Source organism: Artemia sp. Qi Xiang Cuo, chromosome 9, assembly GCF_049724085.1.
Source record: "Artemia sp. Qi Xiang Cuo chromosome 9, ASM4972408v1, whole genome shotgun sequence".
NCBI classification, from domain to species: Eukaryota; Metazoa; Arthropoda; class Branchiopoda; order Anostraca; family Artemiidae; genus Artemia; species Artemia sp. Qi Xiang Cuo.
Genome location: NC_142802.1, coordinates 70,487,179 through 70,507,751, shown reverse-complemented (window position 1 = coordinate 70,507,751; position 20,573 = coordinate 70,487,179). Strand labels below are relative to the sequence as shown.

Sequence of the window (20,573 nt, the reverse complement as noted above, 5' to 3'; positions counted from 1 at the left end):
TAATTAGTTTGCAAAATATATTGACATAAATAATCAGTTTCAACTTGCTAGTAATTTATGATTGAAATGATCATAGCTTATATGAAGCGCACTAGCCCATATCCCATTGAAAGGGACGAGTAGGATAAAAGGATTGTGATGGTGCGGTGGATTGTACTTACTTACTTGTACTTGGATCAGGACACAAGCTATGTAGCTCTCCCTGGCGACAGGATCTGGCAGACTGTTGAATTCCAAAGGTTATGGTCTTGGGTTAATGGGGCGATAATTTCAAGCCATGAAGGGTCCCATCCGTGACCATGTCTCCGGAAACTGCAAATTGGCTCGAGGTCTGATTTGACTCTGCCATTTTCATCGTTTCGTACGAATATATTTGACCGACGGGTCCCCAATCCGACGGCACCCCTTCTGCCTGTTAGCCGGCGTCCGCCAAGATTAGGTTGGCAGGGCTGTTGCCACCCTTCTGCCACGGTGAGGCCACGCAGCTGGATTTCTCCCTGAAGAGCTAGGGACGGAGAAGGTGCCTGTGGTGCACCCCAGAGACCCACAACCCTCTCTAGGGGCAGAACAGCAACCTTTATCTACCCAACCTAGTCTACAGGGGAGCTTAGTGGATTGAACCTTGTGTTTAGCTCAAGGGTTCTCCGGTTCAAGTCTCCCCGTCGCAAGCAGAGCATATGATATAAGAGAAAACCATATAAAAAAAAAATCATTCCATTTTCGAAAACCATTTAACGATTTGTTAGCTTCGGATTGGTTTATATTTCGTGTCCCTTCGACTACTTCCATGAAAGAACTTTCATACTGATGCAGAGAGATTAGACTATTTTTGTAAATCATGAGAAAACTAATCTTTGTTGATGCTGTGAAAAGTGTGGCATGGATATTGCTTTATGTGTTTACATATGGGAACTGTGAGAATTTTATTTGCACCTCCTCCCCCTCTCGAGGACTTGCTGGTATCAGCTTGATTGTTTACACCCTAGAAAATGGTATTTCAGTTTCTGTGCAATGTCCAAACTTGGTTACTGAAAGTAATGGAATTTTGCCTCTTTGATATAGATTTATTTCACTCATACTCCTATTTATTTCAGCTTCTCAACCTGTGCAAATTGAAGAGCTGGACATTTTGCCTCTTTGATATAGATTTATTTCGCTCACCCTCCATTTATTTCAGCTTCTCAACCTGGGCAAATTGAAGAGCTGGACATCTTTAACAAACGAAATATTTGTGCTCGACGGTCTGCCCGTGTTGGTAGAGTTGTTCTCAAAACTGAAGACGCAAAAGGTGAGATACCAGAACAAGAAAGTAAAGATTCAATTTTCAAGACTAATACAAGTCAGGCATTTTTGTAAAATTTGTATATTTCTCCTGTTTTCTATTTTGACAAAATTATTCCCTCTCTCCCCGAAATACGATCATCGGTTGTTTTTGTTTTGGATGATAGTTAAGTAACCGATGATCTTCTGTCTCCTACTGTCCTCTCCCTCTCTCTCTTTCTCTTTGTTGCGTTTCCCCCTCTCTCTTTCTGTCTCTATGCCTTTCCTCCCTCTTTCTCCTTCTTTATTTTTTCTTAAAGTTTTATTAAGTTATCTAACAGCGTTGACATTGTTGTAGGCCTACTCAGAATTAAAGAAGCAAAAGATGAGAAACAAGAAGAAAACTGAAAATTAAAATGAAATAAACCAATTGAAAAAGGTTTGACTCCTCTCTCCTTAGGTGGAGGTGATCATTAAGGGGGAATGCATCAGTTTTAAATGCTTAATTACTTAGGTTCCGGCCATCTTTAAGAGATGTTTTGGGGCCTCTGCTTCTACCAGTTCATGCAGGCTATATTTACTCGTCATGACGGTTTGTATCATGCAGCGTAAGTTACCTTTGCTACTTGAACGTTGGTGGGGTTCTCTTTCCATTGTTTTCATGATCTGCCTTGAGGACTTATGAGTAATTAAATAAAAAAAACAATTAAGGAGCGACATTAAAACTTAAAACGAACAGAAATTATTCCGTATATGGAAGGGGCTTTCCCCTCTTCAACGCCTCGCTCTTTACGCTAAAGTTTGACTGTGTCACAACTCTACTTTTTAAAACAATGAAATCTTTAGCGTAAAGAGCGAGGCGTTGAGGAGGGAACATCTCCTTTCATATATGAAATAATTTCTGTTCGTTTTAAGTTTTAATGTTGCTCCTTACTTTCAATTTCTTGCTTTTTTATTTAATTTCTGAACATTTTTCAACTAATGGAGGTTCGAATTTGACTCACCGTACATGAAAAATTAAAAAATAATTGTATATTAATTTTGGTAGATTTATTCCGTATATAAAGGGTTGTCCCCTCCTCAATACCTTACTCTTCTCGCTAAAGCTGTTAGCACTTTTAAAAAAGCTTCCTGTTCTAATTAAATGGCCCCCTTGTTTCAGTTTTAGTAAACAGTCAAATTTTAGAATAAAGAGTAAGGTATTGAGGTAAGAGTAAGGTATTGAGGTATTGAGGTAAGAGTAAGGTATTGAGGTAAGGTAAGGTATTGAGGTATTGAGGTAAGAGTAAGGTATTAATTATTCATATATGGAATAATTTCTGTTCGTTTTTCAAATAATGACGGTAAATGTGGCTAACCTTCTATGGAATATACCCCTCCAGCTCACGGAGAACTCCTCCGTGGAAATTTTACCCAACGTAAAGTGTGCCCCCTCCCCGTGAAATTCCCTCCAGAAAGTTCAATCCTCTGTGAGAATCCCTCCTCCCTGTAAAATTGCTTGCGGACGATTCAGCCTGAAAAATTCTCCTTAGCATTCTTTCATTTGAAAAATAAAGCCACGATGATACATTTTGAAACCACAATGGCTATAAATGAGTAGCCTATATGGCGTACTTAGTTTCGACAGTAAGGAGTTTACCACAATGTTTTTGCGAAGTAATTGCAATAAAAATACATATAGACCTCGCTTTAGACAGAGATATTGGGGATATTTTTCAAACCCTATTTCTGAAAATTTAATAAAAAGAGATTCAACTCACATTCCTTCTCTTAAGGGGAGTCGGATGACCCTATCTCGCCAATGTTAATTTGTAAGAAAAGAATTCAGGCAGATTTTCCTCTAAACTTAAAAAAAAAGAAAAAAGAATATACATTAACACGCACTTTAAACACAGGAAATTTTACATATATTGTTTACTTTTTTTTTTTACAAAAAAAGAGGTTCAATAATTAGTATGTTTTCGAAGTTGGAACTAGTGTTTTCTTCAAATTTCAGGTGATCGAAGCAAGGTAATTTTGTAAGAATTATACTTTAACGCCAAATCCGGATTACTTTATTATTACTTTATAATTACTTTTTTATCTTTATGAATTTATGAAATTTAGTTAACAATTATCCAGTTTCTATTTTGGCCATTTATGTCACCCCACCCCTTTAAAAAGCAAATCGATTAGTCATCTTAATGCAAATCAATTCAGTAAACAGGTTGCATTAATCGCCACGGAAAGAATTCGTTCAATTTTTGAATGGTCGTTCATATGGGGTTCATTTTCTTCATTCATCGTTTTCCTTCGGTACGGTTCGCTTCAAAAGGTTAGTTTTTTTTTTCAGGTACTTGGGCACTATATGGGCCTCTGCAAGGAAACCAGTCACGAAAAACCCGTCTTTGACGGGTTAATTCAAGAGACGGCTATAGAGTAATGCAATCCATAGCGGGTTTTTATTGCGTATACGATATTTAAACTGTTATTTTTTTTTGGGGGGGGATGAAAGGTACCTAGGTTAGGTTTGGTTACGTATTTAATATATGCTGTGCTTTACCCCCCACTCGCCCTAATGTGCAAATATATAGCCCAGATTTGTTTATAAACTATTATATATTCATTCTATTTTATTTTATTTCATTAGCATTAACCAAACTTGATTTTTAGAAAGGCCCATATAATGCCCAGGTACCTTTTTTTGCACTGCAGACGGGCGGGTTAGGGTCTTTGCCTTCTCTTTTCTGCTTTCTCTTTTCTTTTTATTCACTGGCTCAAAGCCATTCTGGTTTTGTCTTTTCCTTAATTATTATTTTTCGTTTTTTGTCATAGGTCCTTTTGAAGCACAGAAGTGCTAATTTCAGAAACAATACATTTTATGACTAATTGTAGTCGTTTGAAATTAGTTTTATTTCTCTCTATATACTGCTAATGCAACGTACTGCGATGTGTCACCACAGTAAAGCTATAAATAACACTAGAAAAGACACTTTTTTATCCCCTTGGTCATTTCCTCATATTAGCGCTTATCCTTAGGCTACCTTTTAAGGATTTTCAAATGCTTGTAAAAACTGTATGTAAATTATGGGTGTTAGACAATTTGCATTTTTACTTCAACGAAAACTCTTAAGTGTATTTGAAGATAATTGTTGAGGTACTAGGTTTTTACGTCGAAAAGCTGGTCTTTTGTGCACTGCTTATTGTGTCATATGTCATTGACACAGCTTGCCAACTACTCTATCTCCTCTTCTTCTTCTTTGGATTAATATGGAGGCGCTTTCGCATAATCTCATCACCTGAGTCAAATTCCGAGCCTTGCAGTAGGATAAGATTTATTGCAAAAAGCATGTGGGCCATAGCAACACATAATACAGTCTACAAACAAAGTTCAGAAACAAAATACAAATTTAGATAATAAAAATCAAAAAAGAAAAAAAGAACAACAAAACGACAAAAATAGAAACACACCAAGGTTCAGCATTTTAACCAACAAAAACTAATCATAATAAAATTCAACTTCTAAAAAACCGTAACAAGCTATCCCCTCAAACATGATTCTCTATGTTTAATACCTAAATGAAGAAACTTACACATCTGTTTAATAGCACATGCGTTCCTCTCAGCCATCCGCCCAATTAAACAGCTTTCACTCCCAAACACTCGTCCAAAACATTCGTTCCGCAACCCAGACAGCTCTTCGCACAAAAATGAAGAAAGTTCTCATTCACGCATCCACATATTGGGCAAAAATAAGGGCCAGCCGCCAGCCTAAACTTTTCCAAAAATTTCCTTCTCTCACCTACATCCAAACCATCCCCTCTTACCAACAAAAATTCTTCAAATCCTCTTTATTCAGCCCAAATTTAAAATAAACCTCATCCCCCTAACATTCTTTGGCTTGGGAGTAAAACCTCAAAGACTCTGATTGGTCCTTATGAGCTTACCACTCTTGGATTTCTTGGTCATTTAAGATTCGCTGGACTTCCTTCCATACTGGCACGGTTTCACCCATAGGGCCTTTTCCTTCATTCCACATCTCCGAAAGGTCACAAAGGTCCAGTATTTTCTTGACCTAATTTGGCCATGAATCACGTCTACCGTCCTTCAACCTCTCTAAATAAGCTGACTTGAGAAGCCGAACTCTAGGTAGCCTAATTATCTTCTCTAGAATTTTACCATTCTAACCAATCTAACACTCCTTAAAGTGAAAAGCCCCAAATTTCCTTTCAGTACCACTGAACTAATATGTTGCCACAGCTGAGTTCGAATTTTGGATTGCCAAGTGCTTCATCTACTAACTGAATCAATGTTCTATTTATATTTGAAATTCAAGAATCAATTTTAATTAAGAAAACAGTCTTGAAATGAATACGCAGAATTAGATTTCTTGTTTTTATTGTTGGATTTTCTACTCTCATACTTGGAGGTGGGCTGGAACATCATAAATGCCTAACATAAGCTAAAAAGGATACAAAATTACTAACTTAAGACAACAATCGTAGATAGGATGTATCTCGCCCTTAACCACCAAAGACATCAAAATGAAACTGTTTGACCTCTGGACCCAAGGCCGTATTCAGGGAGTGGGGTATGACCCTCTCCCCCCAAAAAAGTAAACATGTCTGTCTGACTCGCAAAAATGTAACAACAATGCATATAAATAAATTTTTGATGTATTTTTAAAGTTTTTTTTTGTGACCCCCCCCCCCTGAACAAAAGTCCTGGATACTGCCCTGAGTTGACCCATATTATGGTTATTCATGTCTGAACACCATGATTTAAAAAAAAAATCCTTTTATTGTTTTCAAAATTAGGAAGTTATTAGGGCTTGTATCACATATTAGGCAGTGTTGCCACGTTGAATTGTGAAATTAAATAGGTGAAATTAATTAGTTAAGTTTGACAGCGCTTCTCGTCCGTAGAAATTTCAATATTGTCAATCTGTTGAATTTTATAAGACAAATGTACCTTCATGTACCCTCATGTTTCTGGCTTATTTTTCCTGCTTTCTCACCCACGTTTATTTTTTTCAAATTTAGCGCCTGATACTACCAAAATTGTATAACGATTATGATGGTCATTTTCCTTAAAAATTGGATTTCCACTTCTTCCCATTTTTGTAAGATAAACTTTGTAAGATAATACGGTGGAAAGGAATGATGGATGACTTTAATGTGATATATTATGTTGCCTGTGTGACCAGTGTAAATATTCCACATTCTTACCACAGAGAATATTTAACTATCTATCAGATCATTTCAGTTGAGTTCGTCTCGTCTATGCTTTTCAAATATTTTATTCATTATTTTAAACTAATTTGTATCATAATCTGTAGGTATTCAAAAGATAAATTTTGCTTGGATTTTTAGCTCTTACTCAACAAATCACAAAGCTACATGGCTGAACTCTGCGTAGATGGCTTAATGGGTCATATAGGCGTCATGGCCATATCCATAGGGGGGCAGGGTGTTTTAACCCGCCTCCCCCCCCCCAAAAAAAAAATGTTTTTCCAATTCGTAAAAATGTAACAAAAATGAACGTAACCAAATTTTTGATGCGTTTTTTGACGTTTTTGTACCCCCCCCAAAAAAAGCCCTGGGGTTCTAGCTACTTCGTTGGACATGGTAGCCATACTAACTTTTATATTTTTTTTGTAGATATTGTCGCCTATATACGGTTTTTATCACCAGGACCGAGGCTTTGTTGTCTATATGAATGATATCATGTGATAGTGTTTTTTCTATGTTAAAGCTATGTAATGCCCAGGACTGCATCTTGGCCGAATGCCATATTTGTTAATGTATACATTACGAAAGAACCCAGAAAAGTACCGTTAGTTAGGAAAATACCTCTGATAATTTCGATGATGTTGCAGATACGCCATTTTGATAGCTTGACAACACATAGTGCCTTTTCATTTACCTTGATATTTAACTGTACATTGATTATAATCCCATACGTGCTTGTGGTGCAAAAACATTTTGAGGATCAGATACAAAATATTGTCCCTTGCCCCTCGTAAAAACGCAGAATATGAAATGCTCTTGTCCAACTGAACCTGTCCTGGGCTCTTTCGTAATGCATCCAATGTTCGAAGCCACAAATCTGAATGAAAAAGGCTCAATATTCGAACCACTCAGAGGCCAAAATCTGAAGCAAAAATAGTATAAAATTTGAAAAAGAATTGGGTTTTAAGCTGGTTTGAGTTTTCAACTGGTTGGGTTGATGGAACTTTAATAAAATTAGTTAGGGTTCGATGATGCAAGCACGCAGACATTTTTTTCGGGGTTGGGAGGTGAACATTATTTTTTTTTATGTAGTTTCTGTAAGAAGTGCTCGTGAATTCCGGACAAATCTATTATTTCAAGGGGGCATGCCCCGAGACCCCTCCTGCTTACGTCCCTAGGCTCGAAGACATGTTTTTTTCCATATTTTTTGTGGCAATCGTAATTTGTTGAAAGTATTATTGTGACTACATACAGAAGTTATAAAAGACTGAGTTAGTCAGATTTATATCTTGACCTCCTAATAAAAGCAAATACGTCATCATATACCCCTGCAAGGTTTTGTGACCGGGAATGCAGGCAGAAAAACAAACAAACAGAAAACACACGCTAAAAAGAAAACTGAACTTCACATTTCATATCTTTAAGGCTTATCCTTTTGTTTTTTCTTTTATTGTTTAGATTCTTAAATACTTTTTTAAATTTCAGCTAAAAGCTACGACTTTCCTCCCCCCGTAGTTCCGCTACGACCTCTTTACTTCGAAGTGCCACAGTCAGAAGGTGATAACGATCCTTTATTTGTTGGACGTCATTGGCTTTTCCGGGAACTTAGCTCCTCCCTTCTCCAGGAACGAGGGGAACGAGGCATCATCCTTAGTGGTAATACTGGATCCGGAAAAACAGCAATCATATTGCAGCTTGTTGACTACAGCTGTTTTGGAAGAAAAGGATCTTCAGGTTAGTGTTCTTCCCTCCATACAGAGGTGGCCTTGCTAGTGCGTGAGACCTTGTGCAGCCGCCATTGCTTGGGGCCTGACGTTGTGGTCATAATTTAGCGGGAGTAATAATAATGTGGCCTCCAGCGGGAGTGGCACAGTAGAAGTATATGTAAGTAGCAAAATATTTTTCCAGACATGACACACATTTCATATCGCATAATTAGACTCTGAGCATATACGCCAGAGCCATAGATAGACTCTGAGCATACACATCAGAGCCGTATTTCAGTTGCTACTTGGTTTTCCATCGGAAATGTATGTCATTGCGCGTGCGCGAAGGCGGGGTCCTGAATCCTGTTTGGTTTTAGATATGTGTCAAAAATTTTCAATGGGGAGTATAGGACTTTTCCCTACTGTATATTACCTTTACCGTGGGGAGTGGTGATTCCGAGGGTTCAGCGAAAACTTCTTTGGTTTCAACAAGACGGCAGATAATAACCGCGCAACGACGAAGGATGCTGCATGCGTTCTATCGCTTATAAGTTATTCTTCGCGCTGACAGAATTTGCATCGTGGCATTCTGAGTTATAACAAATGAATGTATTACGTTTGTAAAAACACTTCCACGCTGCAGTAAAACAAAGGCACACAAAATCACTCACGTGATTGTAATTCGTAACATATTCGGCCCTTTTAGTGCGGAGGCCCAGTTGGTGCGGGGCCCGGTGCTGTCGCACTGCCTGCCACCCTCAAAGACAGGCACTGCCACCATATTTTTTTTATCTATTTGATTTAAATATAACAGAGAAAATGGCGAGTGGCTTTCAGGATATTTTTTTCAAGGGCAGGTGTCGATATTAAAATAGCCTTTCGTCTTTCTTATAATTCCATGATTGTTGCAAAGAAATTTCTAACTTGAATAATTTCGCTGTTTATCCAAGGGACTATTACCCTTAATTTACAGGTTTGGATCATAGAAGGTAAAAGGTTGGGACCCAATGCCAATTCTTTGGTTATTATTATTTTAGTTTTTTTACTTATATTATTCGTATTCTATTATTATTTTATTTACTTTTTTTAGGGTAGAAAAAAAGTCTCAGGTGTGTGGGTCGCTATTGAGAGTCCTGTCTATGGTTGAGTTTCATTTTTTGCAATTGATTTTATTTTCATTTTAAGTCTATATATAATTCTAAAGTCGTCTTTGTTAACCTTATTTGTAAACACTAGTGTCGCAGAAGCTGTTGAAAATAGAAAGAATAGAGCTCAAATTTAATGTAAATGAAGTAATCAAATTTTGAAAAAAGCAATTTAGTAAGAAAAATATTTGGGATTTGCCGTGCTTGGGTCAATCTCCTGTTCTATAATATGATGTTTTTGGTTTATCTTTCTTCTTTTTTCTTTATTTTTGGTGGATATGAAAGAAAGGTAATACTAAATAGCCTTCTTTTCGAGCTCAGTTCCCCGATGGCTTTATTCAATTATTTGTGTTTGTTTATTTTGTTTGAAATAAAAAATCTTGAATCTTGAATAAGAAAAAAAAATAATATTTACATTCTTCGTCATGGTAGTCCCCTTAGAGGCAACATAGTAAAGAACTAACCCTAGCCCATACTAACCAGAAATTTAAAAACGCATTTGAAAATGAATGTCAAGTGAGGAAAAATCACCATTTCAAGTTGATTCTGGAATGGTAAGTGTTATGAAAGATAAAATATTTCTACGTTTCGTAAGTAACAAAACATAACATAAAATATGGAATGCGGTTTTGACCAAAACTGCTGCTTCATATACAGGATGATTTAACGTACGTATCTTTTGACAATATTTATAATATATGTATCTTTTAAAATTTGCTTCTCTGGGATATGATGTCGTATTTGAGTGACTCTGCTGCTCGAGTTGCTGTGGTTCGCTGTTTACTATTCCAACTAGGAGAATTCCAAAGGCCTTTTCCAGTGTGTGATATGTATCACAGAAAAAAGAATAGAAACAAATAGTGAGATGTATGACTCCTCCTTAAGGAAAAGAAATGACTCCTCCTGCTTTTGGGTATGCTGCTAATCTTCAACGAAAGAAACACTATTGATGTATTTTTTAGAAGTGGACTAAGGTCTGTTGAAGAAAGGTCAGACTTGCGTAAACGGTACCCCAGGATTCCAATTAAAAAAAAAAGAAAAAAGAGCCGTTTTCAAGAAAAAATTTGTGTAAATAAATGCATACATAGTTGCTCGTTTAAAGAGAGTAATAAATGTATATTTATCTACTCTCTTTAAACGAGTAAATGTATATTTAATTATGTATATAGATAGATCACAAATTTAAGAAAATTCGTTTAAAGTCTTAATTTAGGAAAAAATTCATGTGAGTGACGTCATATACATTTCAAGAGCATAAATTGCATCATTTTCCCCCCAGGACCGTTCATATCGTTTTTAATATTTATGACGTATGTAAAATTAGACAAGATGATAAATGACTGAACAGCTAAAGAAAACGACATTGAACAAGAAGCAGCAAAAATCATATTGAATGGCAAAGGAATGCGTTGCACAACGAAATCTGCTGTTAGAAGACAAAGTAAAATTAGAATGGAATGAAGCAACATTTTAGTTTAGCTTGTGTGAGTCTGGGAAGGATAAACAGGAAGGGGAAATGTTTTTTAGTATCTATGACAGGAGGAAAATTACACAAGATGACCAATGGCTCTGAACAGCTAAAGAAAAAGGCATGGAACAAGAGACAACAAAATCACATTGAATTGCAAAGCATAATGTTTCACAATGAAATCTGCTGTTAGAAGACAAAGCAAAATTACAAATGAATGAAGGTTTTGGTTTAACGTGCGTGAGTTTGTGAAGGAAAACAGGAAGAAAGAATTGAATTCCAGTCATAATTACTTAGTTCAGTTGAAATTGCCGATTTCTCACCAAAGAATCAAAAAGTTTTATTTTAGCATCTGCAAAGATACACAGGAGAGAGAAAATGGGTCACGCCCGAATTTATTTACCTCCTTGGAACCGAGTGAATATTTTTGGGGTCTGTGAAGGATAAACAGGAAAGAAGAATTGAATTCATGTCAGAAAAAGAAACATGTGAATGACGTCACATTTTTTTTACATTCACAGAGCAAAATTGTATCATTTTTTCACCAGGGGTGGTCGAATCGTTTTTTGTATCTGTGACGCAAGCTTTTCAGATTAATGAATCTGAATAGCTAAAGAAAAAGGTCTGGAACAAGAAACAGCAAAAATCAAGTACAATGGAATAAGGAACGTTTAATTTCTATAGAGGATATACAGGAAGGAGGAATGAAATTCACGTCCGAATTTTTTAATTCAACTGAAACTGCTGTTTTTTTTTAATATGACTTGAAACAAAGCAGTAAAACGATGCTTATGCGAATGTGTAAATATTTCTATGACATCAAATGAAATTACACATGCATTTGAATGAATCCGGCTTTTTCTTAATTCTCAAAATTTCTTATCACAATTACAAATTAATTGTCAGATGAATCTGAATGAAAGTTAGTATCTTCAAAGTAATGTTACACAGGGAATATTTTATCACTTTTTGTTTTCTTGCAAACCTTTTTGTTCAATTTTGGTTTGTTTTTTACAATTTTTTACAATTTGTTTTTTTTTGTTTTTGTTTTGTTTGGTTTGATTTGTTTGGTTTGTTGGTTTGTAGCAATTGCTACAGCCAGGATAACTAAAATTGACTTTCGTTGTAAATGACGAATTTGATTAAAATTAACACACTTAATTTGTTTAATGTACCTATGTATATAATCAAAATCCTTCAATTAAACATTTTTTTCTTTTTTTAATGGAATCTAAATAATTTACTACAGTGTCTTAGTTTGAGCAGACATTTTTTTAAATGTCAAATCATCCTTGCCAAGGCCTCTCGACTTACCGGTGAAAATCCGTATAAGTGTGACGTATGCGAGCGCAGTTTTAGTCGGGAGTGGAATCTTGCCATGCACATGAGAACCCATACCGGTGAAAAGCTATACAAATGCTGCACATGCAACAGGAGTTTTTCTTAAAATAGTCAGCTCATTCAACATGTGAAAAGTCACACCGGGGATAAAGGCCTACAAGTTTAAAAAATGTAAGAAGGGTTTCAGTCTAAAAAATACTCTAGTTGAACACCTGAGAACCCACACTGGTGAAAGGCTATGCATATGTGACGTATGTAAGCGAGGACTTAAACAGAATAGTACTCTTACTGTGCATCGGAGAATTCACACTGGTGAAATGCCGTACAAGTGGGACATGTGTAAGCGGAGATTTTCTCGGAATACTATTCTTGCTAAACACCTCAGAACCCACATTGATGAAATTATAAATTATACACATTATGTGTTAGTTGGGTTCTAGTAAAAATTACTGTTTTTGAACAGATGAAAAGCCATTCAAGTACGACATGCTCAGGTTTAACCGGAGTAACACTTTTGCCTTGCTAAACACCACACCTGAGAACCTATGACGGTGAAAACCCCACATTGTTTGCCATTTTCAAGCGGGGTCTCAGTCAAAATATTACACTTGCTGAAGATATGAGAACCAAAACCAATGAAAAGCGACACAAGTTAATATCCTGTGGTTCGTCTTTTACTATTCCAACTATGACAAAGACATAGGCTTTTTTGTATTTGCAATGTATTTATCATGACTGTAGCGGTTTATTAATTAAAATTGTGCAGTCACAAAAAAACTTGTGGAAGTAACTTCCATGACAGTGAAAACTAATGTCTTTTTTCATTTGTCAAGATTAAGTTCAACAATATCTTAACAAGGCTTACAGAACCAATTTGCAAGCTAGTCTATTTTTAAAGAAATATTAAATGGCACCGTATCTCATAGAAAAAAGTAAGGAAAAAAGAAAAGCAAACGTAAGGAAAAAAGAAAAGGGAAAACAAGGAAAAAAGAAAAGGAATTTGGACATAAGTCACATGCATGGTTTGGTTCTCATCAATCAAGGTTAAGGTCAAAAATGTTTTCTCAAGGCTTACAGATCCAACCCGCAAGCTTGTCTATCATTAAAGAAATATGGATGACACCATGTCTTATAGAAAAATAGTAAGGATAAAAGAAAAGAAAAGAATAGAAAATTTGTTGACAGAAGATGACGCGGGCTTTATTTACTACGTTTTCTCCAACCGCTCAAGATATGCCTACATACAAAAATTCTCCAACCTACAAAAATACAAAAATACAAAAATACAAAAATACATAAATACAAAGATACAAAAATAGGATACAAAGATACAAAAATAGGAGAGTGCTCTTTAGATTGAAAATTGAAAGATATGGTTTCCTCTTTAAGAGTCAAAAGCTATTGAACTAAAGGCAGATGTACTTTTCAAAAAAAAAAAAAAAACAATTTTCCTTAGTTTTCCATTTGTACTGCGACCTGCAAGATGACATAACACAAAGTGATTGTGAAACATTCAAAAGCTGAGAATACACAAAAGTATTCAAGGGAACTAATGCATGAACGAAAACAGGAACAAACATAGGAGTAGGAGAGCGAAGGATATAGTACGGAAGGAGCAAAGGAACAAGACATTAATGAACACAGGATGAATTACAGAAAAAAGAGGAACACATAAGAGAAGGATCAGTAGAAAATAAAATACATGGAAATTATAGATGATATTTCAAAGACTATCAGAAAGGAAAATATTTCAGCCAGTAAATAACTATAAAAAAGCAAAAAGTTATGGAGAAATTGCCAAAGTTCAAAATATAAGTGTCGCAAAATTCAGTACACTTTTAAAATACGCAGATTTGTAAAATTCTGTAATACATAAAAAAATTACAGCTTTATCATGGTTGGAGCGATAGGTGCATGCTAGTAAAGAACAAACTACTACCAATGCACCTCTAAATTAAAACACGCGTTTTTAATAAAACTGGCTAGTGCAAAAAATTACCACTAGCAGCTCATTCAAAAATTTAATTATTATTCGATTACTCTTAAAAGTAAAATATTTATGGTGTCTGAGCAACAATTTTAATTATTTCATTGAAACTAGAAAAATAGCTGAAAATTAAAAAATTAGTTTCACTTATTACGTCACATAAGACATAATAAGCGAATGCAATATTTATTCACATTTATCTTTTGACAAGATAAATTTTTTTTTATTTTAGTTCTCAGCTCATGATCGTTAAAGTTATTATGTAAACTGCAAAAATATTTATGGTGTCTGTGCTGTAGTTTAATTTTGTTTATTAAAACTATAGAAATACCTGAAAATTTCAAAATTAGTTTCACTTATTACGTCATATAAGACGCAATAAAAGAGTACAATATTTATACACACACGTATATCTTCGGACAAGATAATATTATTTTATTTTAGTTTTCAGTTCAGTATCGCTAAAGTTATTATGTAAACAGCAATTTATGGTGTCTGAGAAATAATTTAAATTTTTTAAATTAAAACTAGAAAAATACCTGAAAATTATAAAATTAGTTTTTATTTTTGCTAAGTTCTAACTGCAATATTTAAGTTCTATAGTGCAATATTCATACACGTTTATCTTTCGACAAGATAATTTTATTTTATTTTAGTTCTCAGTTCAGGATTGCTAAAGTTATTATGTAAACTGCAAAAATATTTATGATGTCTGAGCAATAACATTAATTTTTTAATTCCAACCAGAAAAATACCTGAAAATTTCAAAATTAGTTGTTTTTTTGCTAGGTTTATATTAAAAGACGATCATTAGAAGAACATTATTATTATAATCATAAATCTCCTTCTACCCAGAATAAACATAAATCCTCGCTCCTTGCCAAGGGTGTAACGAAAATACCGTCAGAGTCCATAGTTTAATGCGTTTCTCTTTACGTTCAAGCTAATTGTATTTCCAGAAAACTGATAAATGCATAAATATTTAGGGAAAAAACCATTACGATGGCAAATAATATTGATGGAAGTATAGTTGTTTCCTTAAAAGGACAATGGTAAGCAATTATCAACCAATTTGTATACTTGCTGCACCAATTAAAATTCTTTCTATCTAGGTAAGTAATGCTTTTTCGAATTCAATCGGAAGAAGGTGTTATACGCATCAACATTGATGAAAATTATTCAATTAACGACCTGTATAAAAAGGTCTACGACTCTTTTAGATTGATAAGCCAAGACTTTGTCCTTAGCGTCAATAGGAATGGTCTTCCGAGTTTAGAAAAAACGCGTCACATAAAGGATTTGAATTTCTCAAATGGTGAACGATTGTTCTTGGTCCGAACTAGCAGTGTTTCCTTATTTGATTTAGTGCCAAAATCTGTTGCCAGAACATTGTCAAGTAACACAGAATCAGAGACAAAGATTAATTTACCGATAAAGAGTAATGTTTTAGAAGATGCTGTAGATCAGATGCTGGAAGTTAAGACTGGACGGATTGAAAGATCCAGAGGGCTGGGGTGTCTGCATGAATCGAACAGCATGATTCAGTGTCTTAACTGCTGTACTCTTGATCCATTCGACGAGTCTTACTTGACAGAACAAAAAATAAAGTATTTGTCATTTCACGCTTATTTAAGAAAAATTGGATCTGGAGCAGACCAGGGAAAATACGCTGACCTCGAGGATGTTTCATATTCAGTCAAGTCAAGCTGTTCTGGTCATTCGATAGATCTGAAAGGAGGCTGTTCGAACTGCAGTCATCGTGCCATAACCTTGAAGCAGCAGGGCTACAGGCATGTTGACAACATTGTTTTTGAGAATGGTCATATTGTTGATCAATTTGTAGATTATTGGAGGAAGACGGGGAACCAAAGAATGGGTTATTTATATGGACGCTACCAGATCTGTGAAGGTGTGCCCTTGGGTATACAAGCTGTTGTTGCGGCTATTTATGAACCTCCACAAGAGAATAGTCGAAGTAATGTGAATGTGCTTGAAAATCCTTTTGAGAAAACTGTTTTGGAAATTGCAAAGGGTCTTGGGCTACAGAGAGTGGGATGGATTTTTACGGATTTAGCCGTATATGATTCACTAAAAGGAACAGTGCATAATCTTCGAAATAAAGATACTTTTTTTCTCTCTGCACAAGAATGCTGTATTGCTGGAAAATTGCAAGCGAAGCATCCAAACCCTTGTAAATATTCATCACAAGGAAAATTCGGATCTAAATTCGTAACTGTATGTCTCACGGGAAATAATGAACATCAAATTCACCTGGAAGGATTCCAAGTGTCCAACCAGTGCGTGTCCTTAGCAAAAGAAGGAATTATCATTCCAGCTAAGGAGGCACCAGGACTTGCTTATGTTAAGGAGTCTACCAAGGACCAGCCCGTGCCTGATGTTTATTTTATAGATACTGATGAGTATAACAATAAAGTTTCAAAGCTTGCTAATCCATTCCCTGTCGAATATTTCTTGCTAGATATCCCTGTGGCAACTCCCTTAGAGCCAATCTATACTTTTCATATTCCACGTCGTTCGTTTCCCATCGAAAATAGGTCAGATATGACAATGCTTCAAAGTTTTTGTGTTCTGAAGCGTTATTTGCGGCAGTTTAGAACTGACGATTTCTTACAAGCTGTGTCAGATTTCCATTTTTTGATTTTCATATGTTCAATTGATTTTGTCCCCATTAAAGAGCATATAAAACCTTTAATTGCAGCAGTAACAAATCATAGTAAAGATCAAGCTTTAGAGTGGCTTGATCTTTACATGGATCAATGGACTCTTTTAGAGCAGCATCTTAAAGAAGTTGTCTGTGAGAACTCTGATGACGAAGGTGATAACGATTGCTCTAACAACAGTTACTCTGAAAACGAAAGTAATAGATCTTGGTCTAGGGACGAATATAGTGACGAAGTGATGAATATAGTGACGACGAGTGACGAATCTAGTGACGAAGACAAGTTTCAATGGCAGTGTCAACACTGTTTCTACATCAATGTCAATCGCACACCATGTTGTCAGGCTTGTCGTATACCTAATTATGGCCTGATATTCTTGTAAATTATTGATACTACTTTTAGGTTAAGTTATTTCCTAGAGTTTATGATTTAAGTTGAGATCTCCCCACCCAATTGGTGCTCTTTTGGATGAATAAAATTTTCCATCGAACAAACTACTTAGTTTTCATTGAAGCAAAAACACTTTGAAGGTTCTGTTGATTTTATACTTTCTTTATACTAATTAGGACATACGTTAATATAGTCTTTTCCTAAGTCAACTTAATGAATTAAATGTCTGGTTCTTTTAGGGCAGAAATTGTCTTATTTCTCCAGCTTTAGTATGAGTTCACACGATACCTTGCATTTAATACAAGCCTCTGACCATGTCATCATTTTTGCGAACGAAACCAATCAGTTGAATTGGTTTTAAACGGACTCAAGTGAAACTGACCTATCGAATATAATCATCTCATCAGTAGACATTTGTGAAGATAATCAAGCTACAATGAAGCTGACTGACCAGCTGAAGTAACAACCAGACGAAGCAGCAAGTCAGAAGAATGAAACATATTTTCAAAATGACGAGAAACGATCTATAAGCAGCAATCTGTTGAAACACCTAATAGCTCTCAAACTAATGAAAAGTCATACAAGCGTGATGCATGCAAGAACAGATTTTCAAATAAGAGACCTGACCATCCACACCGGTGAAAAGTCATACACGTACTGTACATGCAACAGGAGCTTTTTTACAAATGGTCATCTCATTCAACAGGTGAAAATACACACCGGTGAAAAGCCATACAAGTGTGTTACTTGTTGTGACACTAACTTGAAGCTCAACGAAAATGGAGTCATTTAAAGTTTTAATTCTCAAAGATGAATTTAATAAATGAACAAGCTTCTGGTTATGCGATCGTTTTTGCAAATGAAACCAATCAGTCCAATCGGTTTCAAATGGACTCAACTGAACCTGAGCTATCGAATAAAATCATCTCATGAGTAGACATTTTGATGATAATAAAGCCACAAAGAAGCTGACTAACCAGCTGAAGAAACTACTAGACGAAAATGAAGAGGACGCAGCAAATCAGAAGAGTGAAACATCTTTTCAAAATGACGATGAACGATCTTTAAGCGACAATCTTGTGAAACACCTTGGAAAGTCATACAAGTGCGATGTGTGCAAGAAGAGATTTTCAAGTAATAGTATTCTGAATAGTCTCACCTGACCATCCACACCGGTGAAAAGCCGTACAAGTGTGATACGTGTAATAAGAGCTTTTCTCAAAATGGTCATCTCATTACATATGTGAAGATCCACACCGGTGAAAAGCCATACAAGTGTGATACATGCAATGAGAGCTTTTTTCAAAATAGTCATCTTATTCGGCATGAGAAGATACACACGGGTGAAAAGTCTTTCAAGTGTGACGTATGCGAGCACAGTTTTAGTCAGGAATGGAATCTTGTCATACACATGAGAAAACCCATACCGGTGATAAGCCATACAAGTGCTCTACATGCAACAGAAGCTTTTCTGCAAATGGTTACCTCACTCAACATGTGAAAATACGCACGAGTGAAAAGTCGTACAAGCCTGCCGAATGTGAGCGAGGTTTCAGTCTAAAGAGTACAGTTGTTAAACACCTGAGAACCCACACTGGTGAAAGGTCATACATATGTGACGTATGTAAGCGGTGATTTAAACAGAATAGTGTTCTTACTGTGCATGGGAGAACTCACACTGGTGAAAAGCCGTAGAAGTGTGACATTTGTAAGCGGAGCTTTTCTCAGAATACTGCTCTTGCTAAACATCTCACAACCCGCATTAATGAAATTATACGTATTCATATCATACTTTACGGGGTTCTAGTCAAAATATTACTCTTGCTGAACCCATGAGAACCCCAACCGATTAAAAGCCATTACAGTATGACATGTGAAAGATTAGATTTACTCGGAATAGCACTTTTGCAGCAAACTCAAAGTGGTAACTCAAAGTGGTGAAGTAACTATATATCTTCTTCTTCCTGTTTTGGCGGTGCTGGCAATGATGTTGAATTCGGAGGTTGAGGTTGATCAATAACATTTACTTTGAGCGGTCTTTTACGGTAGGGTTTATGCCTATCGACAGATTTTGTGCAATTGTTGTGCCCAGATGCCGCCAGATAAGGTAGCATGTCACAGGCTGATTTTAAGTGGAGATCCCATGACACAGATCGTTCGGCTCTTAAGAAATTTCGCAGTATGGATACCTTATCGGAGTATTGGAACCACAGTTTCGAGGTTCTGTACTGGAACAGCTTGTTAGGTGGCGGATATATTGAATGACTTTTTGTATCTATAGATGGCAAGAAATCAAACACGGGCATTAACGTGACCTAATAAATGATTACTCGGGGTAATTTTCAGCTGTGACTTTTTAGCTTACCGCTTTATCCGAGAAATCATTTGGAAAAAGTGTGGGACGAAACGTTTATATAATTTATTGCATACGAAGGTAATGAAAGTGGTGTAGCTGCCTCATGTACGTTAACTGGTCTTCTAAACGAGCCAACCATAATTTATCAGCCCACTTATTCTTTTTTTTACCAACAATCGACAAATTGGTCGACAATAAGTGATAACAGAAACAAGTCAAATAAAAATAAAAAGTGCATATTGATGAATATGAAACGGGTTTTCTTAGCAGACATTATGTCCGGTTAATTGAATTTTATGGTTCAGCTCATCATCTTATGTCAGGATAGTTGCTTTCTAATAGTATGGTGAAAAAGAGATCACAACGATGCGAAGGGTAAAATCACATATTGATGACTATGAAACTTTTTTCTGGTACTTTGTACGTCAAATTTGTTTTCATTTTCGGGTTCAGCTCTTCAAGTTACATCGGGACGGTACTTCATATGAGGAAAAACCAACATTTACCGACAGTTCATTTTGTTTTGAAAAACTGAAAAAATTGACATGAAAAGCAAAAAAAAAAAAAAAAAAAACTAGTTTTGCTTCGATGTGCAACGTTGGATATGTTGTTGAGCTTTTTTTTTCTCTGCAGTATGGTATAAAAATCATTTCTGTTGCAATTTGTACGGGGTCGACCCATATTTTTGGCTAGTTTGCCTGTACTATTATGAGAATATCGACATCTGCCATTTAAAAAAAAAAAAAAATATCCAGAAAGTATGGCATTTTCTCTGTTACATTAAAATCAAATAAATAAAAACAAAATTCGAAACCACCATAAATTTCTTTTCACAATAAACTTTTACTCTAAAGATTAACCGAAATAATAGTTACCATTCCTGAGTCAGTGTCAGATGGCAATTTCTGCTTAGCAGGCAGTTTTTTTTTCAAAACACGCTTTTCAACTTTTGGTTACTATGGGCTATTGTTCGTTCTTTACTAGGTTTAAGTTACTGCTGCAACCATGGCAACTACTTCAAAATAATCA

General features: G+C 35.7%; 1 protein-coding gene and 1 pseudogene across 1 annotated transcript in view; both read left to right on the top strand.

Moving 5' to 3' along the window:
- Positions 1-20,573, top strand: part of LOC148948988 (protein TANC2-like) — a 205,007-nt gene that overhangs the window by 103,548 nt on the left and 80,886 nt on the right. The window contains exons 8-9 of the mRNA XM_089095078.1: positions 1,178-1,288; positions 7,956-8,204. Coding sequence (XP_088951204.1) covers positions 1,178-1,288; positions 7,956-8,204 — 360 coding nt within the window. The remainder of the gene's footprint in view (positions 1-1,177; positions 1,289-7,955; positions 8,205-20,573) is intronic.
- Positions 15,237-17,180, top strand: LOC148948989 (nuclear protein localization protein 4 homolog pseudogene; annotated as a pseudogene).